Here is a 20,970-nt window from a genome sequence, read left to right as displayed (position 1 = left end):
TATGGCAATATGGCTACGGCAGAATTTCCCTTGGTTGCAGGCCTAGTGGACATTACAGACCGTGAGGGTGTAGGGTAACAAAATTTACTACAAAACTGTGGATACTGTCTAAGATGGATGTCTAGAGGTAAAGCCATCGATGCACTTTCTACCTATGTTCAGAGAACACTTGAGCCTCAGGAAGGATAAAAGCCAAGAGTAAAAGAAAAACATGTACTATTACTGCTTTATTCAAACACAAACTCCATTAAAAACTTGAGATTGTATGCTCCTTGGAAGCCTTTCCAGTCAGATTTATGGAGATTGGCACTTCAAAATGTGAAAGAAAATGTAAAGAATGAAAATCCATATTACAAAAACACAATATACAGCTAAATATAAATGTAATGTACAGCTAAACTATATACAACTGCACTCCGAATACAAAGTGTCGACACAACATGAAAAGAAGTAAGGCACTGGACCTGTCCTGAAGATCTGCTGCCAGCACAGCTTGCATTTGCTTTTCTTCCTTACAATGTGTTATACTGTATTCCAGGTGGATATTAAGGACTGGTATTGGACATTACAATTGTTTGATTGGATTTCTCTTCATGATCGATGCCTTACAATATGCTTTAATGGTTTGCATGTGAACCGTTTAATATTTTGGGCGTTTTGCAGCATTAAATAAATGACAGGATGAAACATAATACTGAACTTTTAAAAAAGGAACAGAACACCCACAACAGCCATTTTTATACGTCTGACATGCTTTCCATTGCAGGCACTCTAAGGGTGCTTAACAGCATAGGAATTGGTCCGTTACCCCAGCACAAAGTTTCCCGTATACTCTGAAGAGGGAGCGGAAAAAAAAGTTAGCTACAGTGAACTACTGTACATTAAAGGGGTTGTCCGGGCCTCATCTAAAATGGCTTTTAGCCAACCTGTGGAGAGAATACACTTTCAGCAGTACTTACCCTTTCTTCGCTCTGCTAGTTCGCAATCCTGGCTGCAGGCTCTTCCTCTGACGTCGCAACTGGATGTGCTGCCGTTTCTTCCTGTTCCACTGAATAATGTAGATACAGCATCTCCGATCGTGACAGAGGAACAGCCTGCAGCCAAGATAGTGGAACTGGCAGAGCAACAGAAGGGTAAGTACTGCTGAAAGTGTATTTTCTTTACAGGTTACCTGAAAGAGCCCTTTTAGGTACAGATTCCCCCTTTAAATTTTAACAATTAATAGGTCCAAGTTCATTTTTGAGGACCAGGACACAGGATAGTTTCCAATCAGGAAAAATATTGCAGCCCTGTCCAGAATTGGCGTCGTGCGTCAGGAAATGTCTGCGCATCTGGCCGATTCTGATCACTTGCGCGGCCCAAGTCTTTCTGAGCAGTAAAACCGGTCAAGTCTCTAATGCACAGTGTCAGATTTCAGAACTTCTAAAACGTGGCTGACGTGTCACTTCATTACTCCTTACATCCGTCTTGAAGTACCCTTCAGTAAATGCCACCTGGCTGACAGAACACGAGGAATGATGTAGTCTTATAATAAGGGTTCAGTCTCCTGAGATTCCTCACTCGGGTGGAGGTTTCCTTTCTGTACCTCCAACTCCTCCTCACTCATCATAGTGGGGTCTATTGCTGCATATCTGGTGCCATGGAACTGACGCAGGTGAATCTGAAAAATAAGCAAACCGTGAGGTCTTCAATTAAAATGAAAGGAAAGGAATGTGGAGACATTTTACTTTTCATTTAGGGCTCATTCAGACGGCCGTAGTGCTTTGCGGATGTGCAAAACATGGATACCGGCAGTGTGCCTTCCGCATTTTGCAAACCGCACATGGTCGGCCCTATGATAGAAATGACTATTCTTGTCTGCAATCGCGGACAATAGGACATGCTATATATTATTTGCGGGGCCGCGGAACGGAACTACGGATGCGGACAACACACGGTGTGCTGTCCACATGTTTTGCGGCCCCATTGAAATGAATGGGTCCGCACCGGTTCGGCAAAATTGCAAATTAGGCTGCATGATTAAGTTTGCCCTAGGAGTACAAGTCTTAGACAAAGCTTGGCAAACCTCTTTTATAAACTGCAGTACAGGGAAAGCAGCAGCCCCCAAACCTTTCCTGCTGCCAGTGCAAATTCTGCTTACCGGAGTCTCAGGCAGAGAAGAGTCTCACTGTACTAAGTCACATACTGCTTTTTAGGAAATCACGTGACAAATAGGCAACCCTCATATTATGTGACTGGCTGAAAAGTAAAACCTGCCAATGAGCTGGGTCTGGTATTAAAGGGGTTGCTTTTAATATTCATAACCTATCCTCAGGATGGGTCATCAATATCACATCGGCCGGCACCCCCGCCAATCAGCTGTATGAAGGGAAGGTGAATGCAGTGTGCACGTGCAGTCTCTCTTCCTGCTGCTTTGCCACAGAAGCAGCAGCAGGAAGAGACAGGAGATGGCATGTGCACTGTGCACCATCTCCTCATACAGCTGATCCGCGGGGGAGCCAGGTGTCAGACCCCTGCCAATCTGATATCGATGACCTATCCTGTGGATAGGTCATCAATATTAAAAGCCTGAAGAACCCAGTTAAAGATTATTTTACTTCACATCAATTAGGCAAAACAGCAATAATAGCCCATGGACAGTGAATGGTGGCAGCACCCTCTGAGGGTTTTCATAAGTGTTATCTGTGCACCTTATTCCAGATAATTCACTCAACAGATAAAATTTAATTTAGAGCTGCAGGTAACGGCCCCTTTACTTGAGCCTAGTGATGAGTTGAACAAACGTTCATGGGAAGGCTGGTTTCCAATTAAATAGGGGATGTGATGCAGACATAAAATGAAAAAGTGTAATGGGCCCTTTACAGGCTTCCTTCCCAACAATCTGCTAGATCATCGTCCCGTGTAAAGGGACCATAAAGGCAGACGAATGATCGTAGTAAAGATTGTTTTTCCCCCTATACTGGATTCATCCGCCAGTGTGAAGCCTCTTTACCAGAGTGCTGACTGATTTGTTATATCATCAGTCAGCACTCGTAGAAAATCAGCTGTATGAAAGGATCCCAAGACTACCTGCACACACAATTTCTGAGCCCATATCTCAGCATCAGAATCTGCATACCGAATTTAATGCAGTTTTGCCCCAATCTCAGCCTTTGTATAGCAAAGGGTGAAATCCACTGTAACAATTGACATGCTGCAGATTTCAAATTCTGCACCGAAAAAATATGTAAAGTGTACACGAGAGTTGACGTATCTCATTCACTTTGCTGGTACTGTATGACACTCAGGACTACTTGGACAGGTTGCAATTTAAGTGAAGGAAAACCGAAGAAAGAGGAAACATGAACTCTATTCTATTCTGATAAAATGGGCTGCAGCTACTCCATTTTTAAATTTAGGACACTGCTTTGTATTAGGTAAGAAAATAAAGATGGATTGTATTTGTAGCTAGATGTTCGGCTACATGCTTGTATTGATGCTGCTTTGTATGGAGCGGATCTTAACTCTAAGAACAGTGATTTAAAGGATTACTAAACCTTGGTTGAAAGAAATGAGAGGCAGAAGTGCTGCTCGGTGTGCTCTTCCCCTTTGGATTTCATCTGCTTCGCTGTTCAGGAATGTAGACTATGGATTATTCCGGTACATAAAGCATATATGGCATCGGTACTCCACATGCTTGAAAAGCCATGCAGAGCCGATGAAAGCTAAGGGTCACACTTCTGCCCCCCCTTTTAAAAAAAATAGGTTTAGTTACTCTTTTTAATAGGGATGTCTGGTTTTAGGAGAAAACCAGACAACCCTCAGGATCAGCCAGCAATAAGGAACTAATAAGCACTTACCTGGCAGATCCCACCCCACCACTCCAATCTTCCCAGCTGGACTCCATTTACCCGGCTGCAGCGGTGAGGTCATGTCAACAACACATGACTGCTGCAGCCAAACACTGGCCACTTCGGTGTTCCCTCCTGAAGCCAGGCATCCCTTTTAAAAAGGTTATCATCTTAGAAAAAGAAAATCATGACCAATCCTCAGGATAGGTCATCATTATCACATCGGCAGGGGTCTGAATCATGGCACCCCCGCTGATCAGCTTTTTTTTAGGGAGCTGCTGTGCTCTCCAAGCACGGCCCTGTACATTAGATAACAGCCAAGTTTGGCATTGCAGCTCAGCCCCTTTGACTTGAATAGGGCTGAGCTATAAGTAGGCCACGTGACTGAGGAATGGTGATGTCACTGGCCTCGGAAAAGGCAGCCATGCTCACGGGAGTGCCTAGCCTCTTCTAACAGCTAATCAGCAGGGGTTAGAGCCCCGCAGATCTGATGTTAATGACCTATCCTGAGGTTAACCATCAATATCTTATCCAAGATAACACCTTTAAAGAGGACCTTTCACCAGAATAAAGTATCTAAACTGACTATACAGACGTGTAGAGCGGCGCCCAGGGATCCCCCTGCACTTACTGTTATCCTACGGGCGCGGCTTCGTTCTCCGGTTATAGCCTCCAGTATGTTCATAGTTAGTATGTTCTGGCTTCAGGTCCCGTAATAGATCCTGGACGATGCAGGCTTTCTGGCCTGAATCATAGTGCGGATGACATCCGCCGAAAACCTTCTTCGCGTCAGAATGGCGGTTTTAATAGCCACGCCGTCAGTCGAAGAGACCTTAAATGCTGATGGAAGACCGGGACCCCGTGTAAGAAGGTAGTCCGAGTGGCAGTGACCAAGGGACGTCTCCTAGAAGGAGAACGATGTCAGCGCGTGACTGGGCCAATCTGGGGCGACTAGGATTGTCAGAATGCCCTCCATCCTGATCTTCCATAGAACCCTGGGTAGGAGGGGGAAGGGGGAAACACTTATAGGAGGGAGAACCCCTGCCAAGCTTCCGGATCTCTTGCTCGGGAGAGAAAGGTGGGAAGCTTCCGATTGAGTCTCGAGGCCACGACCCCAACGTAGACAGATCGCCTCGAACACCTCCAGGTGCAGTCGCCAGGATCTATTCGTCCTGCTGAGGAAGTCTGCAGTCCAGTTCTCCACACCCGGGATGTAGATTGCTGAAATTGCCGGTACGTGGGCCTCCGCCCACCGCAAGATCTTGGCAGATTCCTGCATCACTGCGAAGCTGCGCATTCCACCCTGGTGGTTGATGTACACCACAGCCGTGGCGTTGTCCGACTAAACTCTGACCGGGAGACCCTTTAGGAGATGTGTCCAGTGCTGGAGGGATAGAAGAATGGCCCTGAGCTCCAGGACATTGATCAGAAGCTTGGACTCCGACCGAGACCATGTGCCTTGGACTGTCCTGGGAGGGAAAACTCGTGAAGACCAAAGGCTCAGTCGCCAGTCCGAATGGAAGGGTGACAAATTGGTAATGCGAGTCTCCAATTGCAAACCTCAGGAAGCTCTGATGGCTCCTTGCAATGGGGACCTGAAGATATGAGTCCTGGATATCTACAGCCGAAAGGAATTCCCCAAGTTCCAGAGAAGCAATTATGGAACAAAGGGATTCCATCCGAAACCGCTGGAGGCGGAGGAAACTGTTCAGCAGTTTGAGGTCCAGGATTGGGCACACAGAGCCCTCCTTTTTGGGGGACTACAAAAAGGTTTGATTAGAACCCCTTGAACCTCTCTGCTGGGGGAACAGGAGAGATGACTCATCTAACCAGGAGGGACTGAATGGCCTGGAAGAATTAAAACTACACCCCCTGACCTGGCGTGTGAGGCACGCTTCACTCTAGGTTGTGGGAGATGGGTGCTCTTACCTCCTGTGGCCTCGGAAATAATTTCGTCCAGCAGGGTCCCAAAGAGACGGGCCCCGGCGAAGGGAAGTCCGGTTAGGGAACGCTTGGAAGTCGCGTCCACTGCCCACACCTTTAGCCAGAGCTTGCGTCATAAGGTCACTGCAAGCGCTGAAGAGCGCACCTGCGTCCAAGGACACCTCACAGAGGAACTGCCACGACTGGGTGATCAGCTGTGCCAAAGAAAGGGAGGTCCTGACCAGGGACCTTGAATACCAAGTCCTGGTCCAGCTGGCTGCCCCACTCAGAGATCGCCTTTGCCACCCACGCGGAGGCGAAAACGGGCCTAAGGGCTGACCCTGTAGGATTTAGTCAAGGATTCCATCTGATGGTCTTCAGCGGTCTGAAGGGAGGATCCATTGGCTACAGGAATAGCTGTATTTTTGGCTAGCCATGCCACTGGTGGGTCGACCTTGGGAGGGGATGCCCACGTGGACACACAATCCGCTGGGAATGGATATAAAACATCCAGCTTCTTAGGGGTGGAAAAGCGCATGCCTAGGTTATCCCAAGCCTTAGAAACCACCGGGGGGCCGGGAGCAGGCATTACTCATCTGTCTTGCCGCTATCTTCACCCTTCTTCTGCTCCAGGAGGGTCACCTCTTCAGTTACTGGCACCGTAGTGGTTTGGACAGGTGACCCTTCCGCTGGCGGGATGCAGGAGAATGAGGCTGCCCTGGTCCACCTGGTCTTCTTGTGGGGGAGAAGGCAGTGTGGCGAACCAACACTGGCATGAGGAAGGTCTTGCCTCCTATTGACAGTAGAAAAAACGGAACCTCTTCTCCAGGCTAGAGGGGGTATAGCTGCAGTAGGAGGGGGCTAACAACTTCTGCCTAGTGTCAACGCCTCCTAGATGACATAGCTATACCCACGGTTGCTGTGTCCCCCAATGAATATGGGCGAGAAAGAATACATAATGACCTCTGCACATGTCACAAAGCATGCCTAGAAAACTCTCACATAGCAGTCAATGAGGTCCCCTCCTGACCCTGGGTCTATGGCGCATGGGGCTGCCGTAAAGCAATTTTCTTAATGCTGTTAAGAACAGCTCAGGCAAGATGGCAGCCCCATAATCATGTTTAGGAAATAGAATACAAACATCTGCAATCAAAAAATAAGAACAGAAATAGGGGGGGGAAAAAAGAGGTGTGTGTCACTATCTGGTTTTAACTGACATAATATTTTTGCCGACACATTTCCTTTAAAAAAGGTCTTGATGTCTTGAGTGCAATAGTTTTAATAGCTATAGCTACCAAATTTCTGTAGATCATCCAGGGGCTTGAGTCAGTATCATGGGGGTTTATGCTTTTATCTGGATGGACATGGCAGAAGAACTAGATGGACTTTCTGAACCTCGCTTTACATAAGATGGCAACAATTTTTCAGTAGCGTTCGGTCAGTGCTCATCCACAGTGACCCTTTCCACTACTAGGTCTGTGAATGCAGAATGCTTAAGTACAGGTACAGCAATTTTTTTTCTTGCATAAGGTGTGTCTTTGTATTTCACCAACAGATCGCACAAGACTATATGAAATACAGCAACGTTTCAGGTCAAACATTGCTGTATTCCATGCATCCTTGTACGATCTGGTGGTGGATCACATAAAATAATAAAAAAAAGAAATAAATGAAATATGAAAAAAAACTGAGTGCGGTGACTTTACTTAAAGGTTAAATCTTTCTGAACCTTACTATATTACTGCTATTTTTTGTAACTTATGGATGAGATTTTATCGCAAGCAAAATAAACATATTCCTTTATACAAGTGGAGCTGGATTTTCTTCAAATCTTTCTGCATTACTATATTACTATAACACAGATCTGGCCCAGTACACTGAAGACTTATGCATACTTGTACATAAAGGTTGACTTCTGCACTCCGGCACAAGTACGGGAAGTTTCCCCCAGTTTTCAGGTGGGCCCTCCTGGCAGTAGGGTACAGCTTGTACATTTCTTCTTTGGCATCTGTTGAGAGAGCGCTCTGATCGAATACCTGCACAAAGTAAGAATAAAAGTGCATTTAAAAAGGCATGTTCACGACGACCTCATTCAATCTGTGTTAACCTAAGGGCTCATGCACAGGGACGTGCTCCAATGAACATTTACAGAAATACAATAGCTGCACTGACATTTAACTCCTTAATGATCCACATTTCAGTAGCCATAACTTTTTTTTACCGACGTTGCTGTATGATCCTTATTTCAGTCATTGTTTCTTTAGTTTATTTCATACCTTTCACCTTTTAGTAAATTCTTCAGGTAACTACAGTTGTGTGGATACCTAATCAGTGTAGCATTTTTTTAATTCACTTTTTTTTCTGGACATATTCCTTTTTTTATTTATTTTTTATTCCTTTAAAAAAGGTATTACTATTTTATATGTTTATTTTAAATGGGGTTCGTTACCTTTTTAGGGCTCTTTCACACTAGCGTTGTTCTTTTCCGGCATAGAGTTCCGTCGTCGGGGCTCTATGCCGGAAAAATCCTGATCAGGATTATCCTAATGCATTCTGAATGGAGAGAAATCCGTTCAGGATGCATCAGGATGTCTTCAGTTCAGGACCAGAACGTTTTTTGGCCGGAGAAAATACCGCAGCATGCTGCGCTTTTTGCTCTGGCCAAAAATTCTGAACACTTGCCGCAAGGCCGGATCCGGTATTAATGCCCATTGAAAGGCGTTTAGCTTTTTCTGAATGGTTACCATGGCTGCCAGGACGCTAAAGTCTTGTTTGCCATGGTAAAGTGTATTGGGGAGCGGGGGAGCAGTATACTTACCGTCCGTGCGGCTCCCGGGGCGCTTCAGAGTGACGTCAGGGCGCCCCACGCGCATGGATGACGTGATCGCATGGATCACGTCATCCATGCGCACGGGGTGCTCTGACGTCATTCTGGAGCGCCCCAGGAGCCGCACGGACGGTAAGAATACTGCTCCCCCGCTCCCCACTACTACAGCAACCAGGACTTTAATAGCGTCCCGGCTGCCATAGTAAGACTGAACGCATTTTGAAGACTAATCCGTCTTCAAATGCTTTCAGTTCACTTGCGTTTTTCTGGATCCGGCGTGAAATTCCAGAAAATGGAGTACACGACGGATCCTGACAACGCAAGTGTGAAAGAGCCCTTAGATAGATATTGATGCGCTATCCTACAGGTAGGTCATCAATATCAGATCAGTGGGGGGCTCGACACCTGAGGATATGTCAATGTCAACCCCTTTAAACTTATCATACATTATACTCCATCACTGTGAGACTGGATGTTATTAGGACAATTACTAGTTCGCACAGTCAGTGTTTGATCAGCGATTGCGAGGTAAGGTATAATAGAAAGATTTGCATCTGTAATGCGATTTTGACCCACACCTGGTTTTGGCTCACACATCACTGACTCAAGGCCCCATTACACTGGCAGATTATTTTTAAGATAATCGCTAACCAGCGTGTGTATGAACGCTGGTTAACGATCACCTGGCAGTATAACATTGCCACTGATTACCCAATGATTTGGTAATCAAGATCTTTTAAAGGGAACCTGTCACCAGGATTTTGTGTATAGAGCTGAGGACATGGGTTGCTGGATGGCCGCTAGCACATCCACTATACCCAGTCCCCATAGCTCTGTGTGCTTTTATTGTGTAAAAAAATAAATAAAAAATACATGAGGAATCGGGGACAGGACTCCTCTCGGGTTATTTTGCATATGTATCAAATCATTTTTTATTTTTTTTTACACAAACACAGAGAGCTATGGGGACTGGATATTGTGGATGTGCTAGCGGCCATCTAGCAACCCATGTCCTCAGCTCTATACACAAAATCCTGGTGACAGGTTCCCTTTAACATGTTTTAAAATCCTGGTTTGCCAGCAGCAGATGGCGCTGTGCAATAGGTGCTCTGCTGCCAGCAAACAATGAGACAGTATAGGGATGAGCAATGCATTAGTGATCGCTTGTCCCCATACGGAGGAGATCGCTGCATCGAATAGCAGCGGTTTCCTCCTCTAGCGAGCAGGCGATTGACGGGAGGGAACACTTCACTCCCGACAATCATCTGCTCTATCTGTCCATGTAATAGGTCACGGCAGGGGCAGATTAAACATAGACCTGGCCGCCTGTGGAAGTATTTGGGGATGTATTTTGTGCTGCTGGCAGTATTTTGTGATGGACTGTGGTATTTGGTTCTGTTTGGGTGGTATAATGTGCCAGAATATGTTATTGCTGGCCCTGCCATCCATCAATTTGGATCCAAGTACAAAACAGGGCCACTTTTAGTGTTTTTTTCCAGGGCCACTTTAAAGAGGACCTTTCACTACTCTACAAACTAAAATCTAACTATACCTGTGGGCAGAGCGGCGGCGCCCAGGGGTCCCCCTGCACTTACTAGTAAGTCTGGGCGCCGCTCCGTTCGCCCGGTATAGGCTCCGGTGTCTGCGCTCCCTCTGACTGATTTCTTGTAGGAGGAGTGTCCCTTGCTGCACTGCTGGCCAATCGCAGCGCACAGCTCATAGCCTGGCTATGAGCTGTGCGCTGCGATTGACCACGGCCGTGCAGGGGTTAAAGGGCTTCTGTCACCCCACTAAAGTCTTTTTTTTGGGCTAGTTACATTCCTTATACTGCGATATATGAAAATATAATGGTGTTACTTTCCTTCAGCAGTTTCTTATTAAAACGAACTTTTATAATATGTAAATTAGGTCTCTTCCAGCAAGTAGGGAGTCTACTTGCTGGTAGCCGCCAAAAAAAACGCCCCTCATTGTGTTGATTGACAGGGCCAGCCGCGATCTCCTCCTCCAGCATTTCAAAAATCGCGCGCCTGTGTTCATTCGGCGCAGGCGCTTTGAGATGAGGAGGCTCGCCTCCTCAGCACTCCCTCGGTGCGCCTGCACCGATGACATCACCGAAAGAGAAGAAGTCATCGGCGCAGGCGCACTGAGGGAGTGCTGAGGAGGCGAGCCTCATCTCAGAGCGCCTGCGCCGAATGAACACAGGCGCGCGATTTTTGAAATGCTGACAGGGCCGGCCGGAGGAGATTGCGGCTGGCCCTGTCAATCAACACGACGAGGGGCGGTTTTTTGAGGCAGCTACCAGCAAGTAGACGCCCTACTTGCTGGTAGAGACCTAATTTACATATTATAAAAGTTAGTTTTTATAAGAAGCTGCTGAAGGAAAGTAAGTAACACCATTATATTTTCATATATCGCAGTATAAGGAATTTAACTAGCCCCAAAAAAAAACAAAAAAAAAAACGACTTTAGTGGGGTGACAGAAGACCATTAATGTGCCAGCATCGGTGATTTCACCGATGCCGGCACATACAGCAGGGGTCTGGCCAGTGACTGCCAGACCCCTGCCGCTGATCGGGTGGGAGCAGCTCCTGCACCCGCCCGATCACCATGACGTACATGTACTTCTCTGGTCCTTAAGTCACGTCTAGAGATGACGTACATGTAAGTCATGGGTCCTTAAGGGGTTAAATATGTAGTAAACCCATGATCAAATATAGCAAAAGGTGTATGAAGTTGCAGATAAAGAAGAGTACTCACATCCATTATGGTGACAGCAATGTCCCGGATTGTGTGTGGCTCAACGTATGAATTCTGGCAATTTAAGGTAAGACGAGATGCAAGTTCACTCTGACTGAGACTTTCCAGCTAAGAAACAAGAAAGGGCTTAATTATTGTTTAGAAACCACTAGTTGCAAAAAAACTATTATGAGTGGTACATCACCAGCCGTTTCCTAAACAGATCCCCATTAAGCAACAGCAAGCAGCAGGGTGGCTCAGTGGTTAGCTCTGGGGTCCTGGGTTTGAATCTCCGAAGGACAACATCTGCCTGGAGTTTGTATGTTCTCCCTGTGCTTGCGTGGGTTCTCCGGTTTCTCCCACACTCTAAAAGACATTCTGATAGGGATCATAGATTGTGAGCTCCACTAGGGACAGCGATGTGATGATAATGTCTATAAAGCATCGCAGAATATGTCAGAGCTATAGGGGTAAAATAAAATCTAGGTCACAAGATTTTGGCAGTGCCCAATAATGAGGAGTATGAAGGATCAGGTGGATACATGATCTGATATTGACAGAGGCATTTAGGTGCAGTTTTCACCTAATAATCCTATCAGAAGTCATGCAAATAGATCTGACACCTAAGACTACAATCTGGCTTAATGCAGGAGTTGTACCTTTAGTGCCAAAAACAGGTTTGGATCCCTTCAACTTATAGCTTTGCTGGCTTTCCCAAACAGCAACACCACTATTGGCGGCAGTTATAATTGAGATAATGCCACTGTGTTGTGTTACTTACAGTGCAGAATATGTTAGGTGAGGAATTGCTTTCTTACCCGATCTACCATAAAGTCAATGGCATCTGCCATCACAGGATCCACAGGGCCAGAAGCAAAGTTTCCCAGGACAATCTTCTTCAGCATAAATGCAGGCATGAGCCAAAAGCTGCAAAATAGGACATTAAAAACTACAATGATACACACGTCTAGTGCTTGAAGATAAATTAGGACGACCCCTGTTTCAGGGAGTGGTGTGCCCACCGGAGCTCAGGTGAACACTGAGGGTCCAAGCACAGTGCTGTACATTATATAGTCCCATTGCCTCGTGACCGATGTATGGTGACCTCACTGGCCTAGGAAGAGGCAGCAGCGCCCAGTCTCCAAGAGCTGTACTGGCTGTCGGACCCCTGCTGATATGATATTGATGACCTATCTTGAGGATAGGTCATCGATATGTTTTCCTGGATAATCCCTGTAAAGAAGAACTCTCGCCAAAAATGTGATTCACTGACCTGTTAGAAAGGTACTTGATGTAATCTGTAGTCAATGTAATTATCTTACCAGTGGCTGTATCTGAGTTTTAATCTCCCTTCTGATCCTCTGCTATGTCATGTGACTCTCCAACTGACACAGCATCTTATGTGTAGACCGGAAGTCAGTTTCTCCATGTATTCCTATGGGAGCTTTAACCCCTTCCCGACTACCCACTGTATAGACGTCCTATCTGAACATGCCCCTTGCAGATAGCACATATATACACACATGCAGGCAGCGATTTAATTTAAAGGGGTTCTGCACTTGTTTAAACTGATGATCTATCCTCTGGATAGATCATCAGCTTCTGATCGGCCGGGACCCCCGCCGATCAGCTGTTTGAGAAGGCAGCGGCGCTCCAGCAACGCCGCAGCCTTCTCACCGTTTACCGCCAGCCCAGTGACATCACAATTAGTATCAACTGGCCTGGGCTGGGCTAAGCTCTGTTCACTTGAATGGAGCTTAGCCGCGCCCAGGCAAGTTGATACTAGTCGTGATGTCACTGGGCTGGTGGTAAACAGTGAGAAGGCTGCGGCGCTGCTGGAGTGCCACTGCCTTTTCAAAAAGCTGATTGGCGGGGGTCCCGGGTGTCAGACTCCTACCGATCAGATGCTGATGATCTATCCAGAGGATAATCAGTTTAAATAAAGTGCAGAACCCCTTTAAAGATTAAAGCTCTTGCTCCTGCAATCTAGCAGGTGTAGGTCAGGTCCCGGCTGACAAAGCGGAGACCCTGAAGGGACCCACTTCTGCCTTCTCCTGTGCTGGCAGGAGAGCGGTACCTGAGTGCATGGTGGAGAGAGCAGGAAGCAGCAGAGCCGCTTCCTCTGTTAGTCCTGGTGGTCACGTGACTGCCGGGGGTGTCTGGGGCAGGAGCAGAGCTGCAGGGTCTAAGGAGACCCTGATTAGCTCTGCCCGTGTGCTCCTGTGGATGCCGCAGTTAGTTACAGTGGAAACAGTGAAGAAAAAAATATAAAAAAATAACACAGGATTAAAGGTGTATTTCCATCTCAGATTGGAAGAGGATGGGCGCCCAATCTGGATGCAAAAAACAGATGTGGTTGGGACTACACAGACAGACGAGTTGTGCTACACTTTTTTGGAATTCCTATTCACTTGTACATAAGCTACTGAAACAGTGTTAGGACTCATGCACACGACAGTATTTTGCGTTCAGTATACTGGACGTTTTTTTTTTGTTCAGTATGCGGAACATATACTGAACCATTCATTTCAATGGTTCAGCAAAAAATACTGAAGTGTCTCCATGTGCATTCCGTTTCAGTATTTCAGTACTGTGAAAAGATAGAACATGTCCTATTCTTGTCCGCAAATCACGGTGCTTGGCTCCATTTAAGTCAATGGGTCTTCCGTATCCGTTCCGTTTTTGCTGAACCATCTATTGAAAATGTTATGCCCAGCCCAATTTTTTCTATGTAATTACTGTATACTGTGTATGGCATACGGAAAAACGGAACGGGAAAAAAAAAAAAACGGAACAACGGATCCGTAAAAAACGGACCGCAAAACACTGAAAAAGCAATACTGTTAATACTGTTGTGTGCATGAGCCCTTAGTTTGGATCCCAGAGGTGCAACCCTCATCTATCAGACATTAAAAAGGCTCTGTCACCAGGATCACAACTTGCCTGGGCGCGGCTAAGCTCCATTCAAGTGAACAGAGCTTAGCCCAGCCCAGGCCCTCGTCCCCATTATGGTCAAAAGGGACAGAACGGCGGTCCGGTGGCATGGCGAAATAGCGGTAGGACGGATCCGAAAGGGTGAACAGCCTGTAGGATCCGTCCTGCCGCTAGTGTGAAAGTACCCTTATTAGGGTTGATCCTGGTGACAGAGCCTCTTTAAGGGCATATCCTGTCCTTTGTCTCTCAAAGACAACTCCTTTATAAATTGCATCTGACTTCTCTAAAGATAGCGGCGCAATGGATATCACCAGGGGGTGCCATCCTAGAGTTCACTACTGGAGAAACCTAGCATTGCATGGCAGCTGAATGGGCTACTATGTAATGCACGGACTTGCAGGGTTTGCCAGGACAAGAGCCACTCTCTCTTCTGGCTCATAAAACCGCAGAACCTCCACTTTATTATGGAGATGTCCTAATAACAAGGTACCATGGTCACTGCCATTGTTCAAAATGATATGGACCAAAACTATCAGCAAGTTTTCAAGTACTTGTGGAAAGGAAGCAAGACCATAGCAATACATTAGTCATTTTTAATCATATGCTGCCCGATGGTTCATTCACCTGTTCGCTGTCCAAGTCTGATTGAAAATGGAGGTGTCGCTGAAGGCATTGCACAAGACGAGGGACTGGACCCTGGGAGACTTGTGTGTGTACTCCGCAAATTTCTGAGCCAGAAAACCACCAAGGGATGCGCCAAACAAGTGAACCTATATATAAAAGGGATAAAAAACTGAGACATAATGTCCTTCTAATGGACACAGAGATCCCTAGCTATGGACGCCACTTATCTCAGGTGACAGGAGGCCGACACGGCAATTTAGAAAAATCATTACAGAAATCACCTTCTGCACTTCCCTGCTTTGGCCATCTCATTAATTATCTAATGCAAACTAATAGATCAAAAACACATGAATCCTGTGCGATTCATGTATTCCAATCCTCATGCACCACGTTGTACCAAGCCACAATACAGCGCCACGTTGTACCAAGCCACAATACAGCGCCACGTTGTACCAAGCCACAATACAGCGCCACGTTGTACCAAGCCACAATACAGCGCCACGTTGTACCAAGCCACAATACAGCGCCACGTTGTACCAAGCCACAATACAGCGCCACAGGGGCATAGAGGGATTCACGCTCAGTCAAGTTTTGTAATACGAAATGTAGCCATGTAATCCAATGCTGTATGGAGGCAACAAACTACAGGGAAAACACCGCATTACAATGAGTTCTGCCAAAGAAAACTGAGATCAACTATACCTGTACAGCTTGCGGCACGCAGTACGTTCCCTAGAAACATACAAATGGGGCACTTGACGGGACAAGCATCCATACTTATGAAGCATTTGTGAGAGCCTTCACCAAAGTATCAGCGCATCACACAGCTCTGTAGAACAATACTGAAAGGGTCCTCAACTGACCAACTGGCAGGATAATGGGACACAGGGACCAGAGCCACTATCCCTAACTACTGTCACAGCCACCTGAGGCAGTGACCCCACAACAGGGCGACAGTCCCTATACTGTAATATGTGTGAGGGCGACATACAAACCGGGAACACCAAACAGACAAAAAACACTAAGAAAACTCGTAAAGGAAAGGGTCAAATGCTAGCCGGACAATGAATTCCAAAAATGCCAGAAGCAAATGAGAAAACCAAAAAGTCTGAATCAGGACATCAATACAATACCAATTCGCCAGAAGCCAAGAAACGTAGTCAAAATACCAATCCAGAAATCCAATACCACAGGGGACCAGCAGGGGGAGCCAGAGGACAAGAAATTCACCGCCACCTGCATATGCAGGCATCAGCCGCAGCTCACACATCGGTGTCCCTGCACGCCGGGTGGAGCTGCCGACAGTGTCCTGACGCACTGGCAGCCACGGCAAGGGGAACCGTGACATTTACATTCATAGGTGCCACGTCACAAAATCTCCAGCATCAGATTGAACCATCATAGAACGTGAGAGATGGAGAAACAGAAAAAGGGATCAGACCATAGAGTGCTCCTTGTGCATCACTGACAATACCAAGGAGGAAAGATCTGTGCAGCGACAGGTTTTTAAAGCTATACATACTGTACACATTCTTCGGCTTTGACACCTGAACTTTATTTGACTGTATAACTTATGTCCTGCTGATCTGCAGAGTCCTGAAATGCGTTATCTTGATGGCAATAGAATGACTTGCTGTGTGGACAAATTTGTTTACAGCTTTGTATACTGTCAGTAATACACACATCCTTCACATTATGCCCATAACACACTAGGAGCACTTACCGCCCCTCTTTCCGTTTTTTCCTCCATATTGCCTGAAGACATGTCAGACAGGTTCGCCCATTGCAGTTCTAGCTGATTCAAATGTAAAATATTTTCTAACGGTCATGGGTGAAACCTAATCCAAATCCTCATTTTTATCCTTCTAGATATGGACAGAAAGCAAGCAACAGTTCTTAACCTGTCCTCTCACCTTATCCAAGTGCAGATCATCCAGAAGCTTCCTAAATCCGTCACAGAATTCCAGATGATCCCAATATACAGGGTACTGGAGCTGGAAGAGGCAGGGTGAGGATTACTTTTCTGCAGAAAACTGGTGTACAGATGTATGTGATAACTGCAGAGGATGAACACGGCATTCAGGTTACAGTAAATGAAAGTCTGGAGCGGGTACTAGGCCGCGTGGAGAATACTGGGCAGTTCCCAGTGCGCGCGTCATTGAATAGTTCAGTACAGTGGATAAAATAAAAGATAGTGCTTCAAAAAACTGATTGTAAAATAAGTGGTAGATGGTGTAAGGATTGGGATTAGCAGATCTGAAACGCGTAGACCGGGTTGCCATGTTGGATTTTAACATATTTTTGGAATAAAGAACGTTACTTTTTGGAAGCTGGACTCTCCATGGTTTTTTCTGATATAGATGGTGTAACTATTCTGTAACATGAACTGGAATAACATCCTCTTGACAGACAAAAACTATTACGAGAACAAAAGCCTTATGGGCCACCTCAGCTTCCATAACCAATTTTAGATTATGTAATGATGTACATTATTATTTATTTATGTATTATTGTTCACATTGACTTGTTTTTAGCTATTTTTAGTTTTTTATTTGATTACTTTTATATTTATTACTGTATGTTTTCTAGGGTGATTATCACTATTTAACATTTCATGGGTGTAAACCCTGACTAATTATATTAAAGATACAAGATACAACTAACAGAGCCTTGATATGATTAATACATTTAATTTAAAGGGGGCTTTACAAGATTTCTGGACAGGTCACCAGTATCTGATCTGTGGACCCCCACCGATCAGCTGTTTGAGAAGGCATAGGTCCTCACAATAGCGCCGCAGCCTTCTCTCTGCTCACCAAGCACAGCGCAGTACATTGTGTAGCGCCTGTGCTTGGTATCGCAGACCAGCCCCATTCACTTCAGTGAAGCTGTGTAATGCCTAGGCCATGTGAATAATGAATGTGACGTCACCGGCCTAGGCAAAGCTGCGAGAAGACAGTGGCTCTACTGCGAGTGCCAGTTCCTTCTCAAATAGCTGATCAGTCCCGGGTGCTGGACCACCACTGATCAGATAGGACCTATCCAGACGATAGGTATGGGTCCCACCTCTCAAGCTTGTGACCCATCTAGTGGCCATGGTAAACAAAGAAGGGGCCTTGCATATGTGACACTTTCCATTCCTTTAAAATGGGAGTACTCAAAATAGCATAGTGCGTATGGCTATATTTATATAATGGAGAGAACCACATATGAGTGGCCATTAAGGGGTTAGTCCCATCTGGACATGGGTCCCTTCTCTGGAACCTGCATCTAAGAAGAGGGCACTTTCTTGTGGCCACTGTAAATCAAGGGTCAGTTCCCACCATCTCTTAGACAGATGCAGGTTCCCGAGGTGGGACCCTTACCCTGTGGCAAGGCTATAAATGCCCAGATGGAAATCACCCCTTCATATAGATATTCTGATCCCCATCTGTTACATCTATTGTGGTGACTGAACAGCTCAGTACTTACAGCAATAACTCTGTATCCCCAGCCGGTTAGCGCCAGGATCTGATGAAAGAAGATGTCCGCTGTGCCACTGACTGGAGGCAGAAATATAATGGGACAGCGCACACTTCGAGGGCCAGCATCGTACAGGGACCACACTTTACTGTCATCATCATCAACAATGATCTGAGAAGAGAATTACAGGGTTAAATGTTACCAACAGGACTACCCTATAAGACCACAGAACCACACCAGTTGGATCATCATGAAGAGGTAGAGGATAGACTTGTCACTAAAGTATAGGGAACATTCACACACAGCAGTTTTGTTGCAGAAATCGATGAATGGAACAAATTTTCAGTCGAAGGAACGTCTGCTGTAGACTTTCCATCTCTAAAGAAACCCATATGCTTCTTACTTCTGCTTCATCTTGTCACTGCCATGTTGTATTGGAGCAAAACCGTAATAAAAAAAATAGCCCATTGGGAACCATTAACAGCAAAAGGGGGTTCTCCATTAGTGACTTCCCTCATTTATCCGCAGTTGTGTCAAAGAGCAGCTCACATGCTGGTGGAGCCTGACCAGGTCTTAAGGCACCATTAAAGGTCCATTCACACATCCGCAAAACGGGTCCACATCCGTTCCGCAATTTAGCAAAATGGGTGCGGACCCATTCATTTTCAATGGGGACAGAATGCGCTGTCCACATCCACATTTGCGGATCCGCACTTCTGTTCCGCAAAAAAATAGAACATGTGCTATTCTTGTCTGCAATCGAGGACAAGAAAAAGCATTTTCTATGAGAGTGCCAGCAATGTGCGGATCCGCAAAACACATACGGACGTGTGAATGGAGCCTAAGGCTTCTTTCACGTGAGTGAGTTTCCCGTCCGGACGGGATACATGTAGTGAACACATAGCATCTGGACTGAATCATGACCCATTCATTTCAATGGTCTGTGTACATTCTGGGGAAAAAAAAAAAAAAAAATCATAGTATGTTCTAAATTGTGTGTTTCTCACACAGCCCTGGCCCCTTAGAAGTGAATGGAGTTTGTGTGAATAACTTAAAGGAAACCTGTCATGTGGATATTTGATTATAATTTAACTAATTATATACAATCAATAACTACTAAAAAGTGCCTTAGATGTATTCACTTACTGGTGTGACAGATGGTTACCTTATAATATATACACAAAGATGCCGCATGCTAATTAGCCGATTCGAGTCCGGCGTGATGTCGTTGAGTCCAGCGTATACTTAATTCAGAGCTATAGCCACTCCCCTGCCCACCTGCTGCTGATTCCTATGGAAACAAACTGTCAATCAGCAGCAGGTAGGCGGGGAGAGTCAGGAGCTCATAAATATTCAGGACTCATCATTATCAGCTCGAGCTTTTCAATACAAGATGTTGGCAGATCGACTGGGTCAATTAAAGAAAGTGACCCAGCATTTTGCTAAGAAAATCAGTCACTTATTTATGTTGCCCTTAGTTAGGACACCATAAAACTGGTGACAGGTTCCCTTTAAGGCATCCGGATGCAATACGTTTAAATAGGGCTTGTGTGAAAAACGGAAGGCATCTCGATGTAATGCATTTGAATAGCGCTTGTGTGAAAAAACGGAAGGCATCCGGAGGCAATGCGTTTTTCAACGATGGTTGCTAAGAGATGCAGATAGTTATTCTTCAGTTTTTCTTCACGCACGAGAAAAATGCATACAATCCAGGTGGGGGAAAAAAAAAAAAAACGCACACACTGCATGCAATCACAGAAAAGAACTGATTGACATCAGTTTCTTCCTGAACAGATCCTGACACCATCCGTATCACTCGTGTGAAAGAGGGCTAAGGGTCCATTAACACGTCCGTTGTTTCTTTCCTGATCTGTTCAGTTTTTTGCGGAACAGATCTGGACCCATTCATTTTCAATGGGTCCTGAAAAAAAAAAAAAAATAATAATTATAAATCGGACAGCACAATGTCTGATTTTTTTTTCAGGACCCATTGAAAATTAATGGGTACAGATCTGGTCCAGATCTGTTCCGCAAAAAACGGAACAGATCAGGAAAGAAACAACGGACGTGTGAATGGACCCTTACACTACCAGGCGCTGCAGGGGAAATGAGGTTTTGGCTGCCGGATGTAATGTGATCAGTGGCTGACCAGCAGGCGTGCAGTGAGAGAAGAGGGTGTTCTGACAGTACAGTCCCTTTAGGGCAGGGGTGCACAACGTTTCCTGGTTGGGGGCCACATTGCCAGACTGAACCAATGACGAGGGCCGCAATTAAAATTTAAAGGTGTATTAACAACTGAAATATTGTACTTATGACATATTGAACACACATTATATACCATTAATGTCTAGTTACACTTCTAGGACTCCCATCTAATGGGAGAAATACATGAAAAATACATGTTAGCAGCCACAAGACATGGGCATACATGTCTTTTACCAGATGGTTGGGGGCCGCACAGAATGGTATCAAGGGCCGCATGTGGCCCCCGGGCCGCAGGTTGTGCACCCCTGCTTTAGGGGATAGTCACATGCAGAAATGTCTACGGCTGAAAATCTGTTCTGTAAGGGGTTGTTTTGGCAGCAATCTCCATTCAGATGTATGGAATAGTCACAGAAAATTCTACAACAAATC

General features: G+C 45.6%; 1 protein-coding gene across 2 annotated transcripts in view; it reads right to left on the bottom strand.

The window, feature by feature from the left end:
- Positions 1-214: 214 nt before the first annotated feature.
- The window catches only part of SPG21 (SPG21 abhydrolase domain containing, maspardin), a 33,008-nt gene continuing 12,252 nt past the window's right edge, over positions 215-20,970 (bottom strand). For both annotated transcript variants that reach the window (XM_044279401.1, XM_044279402.1), the window contains exons 3-9: positions 18,346-18,507; positions 16,788-16,868; positions 14,875-15,020; positions 12,135-12,243; positions 11,338-11,445; positions 7,649-7,789; positions 215-1,660 (exon numbers count right to left, since the gene is read on the bottom strand). In XM_044279401.1, the coding sequence (XP_044135336.1) occupies positions 1,526-1,660; positions 7,649-7,789; positions 11,338-11,445; positions 12,135-12,243; positions 14,875-15,020; positions 16,788-16,868; positions 18,346-18,507 (882 nt within the window). In that variant the 3' untranslated portion in view covers positions 215-1,525. The remainder of the gene's footprint in view (positions 1,661-7,648; positions 7,790-11,337; positions 11,446-12,134; positions 12,244-14,874; positions 15,021-16,787; positions 16,869-18,345; positions 18,508-20,970) is intronic.

The sequence above is a fragment of the Bufo gargarizans genome, chromosome 2, assembly GCF_014858855.1.
Source record: "Bufo gargarizans isolate SCDJY-AF-19 chromosome 2, ASM1485885v1, whole genome shotgun sequence".
Classification (NCBI taxonomy): Eukaryota; Metazoa; Chordata; class Amphibia; order Anura; family Bufonidae; genus Bufo; species Bufo gargarizans.
This window is presented reverse-complemented; position numbering and strand designations above follow the sequence as displayed.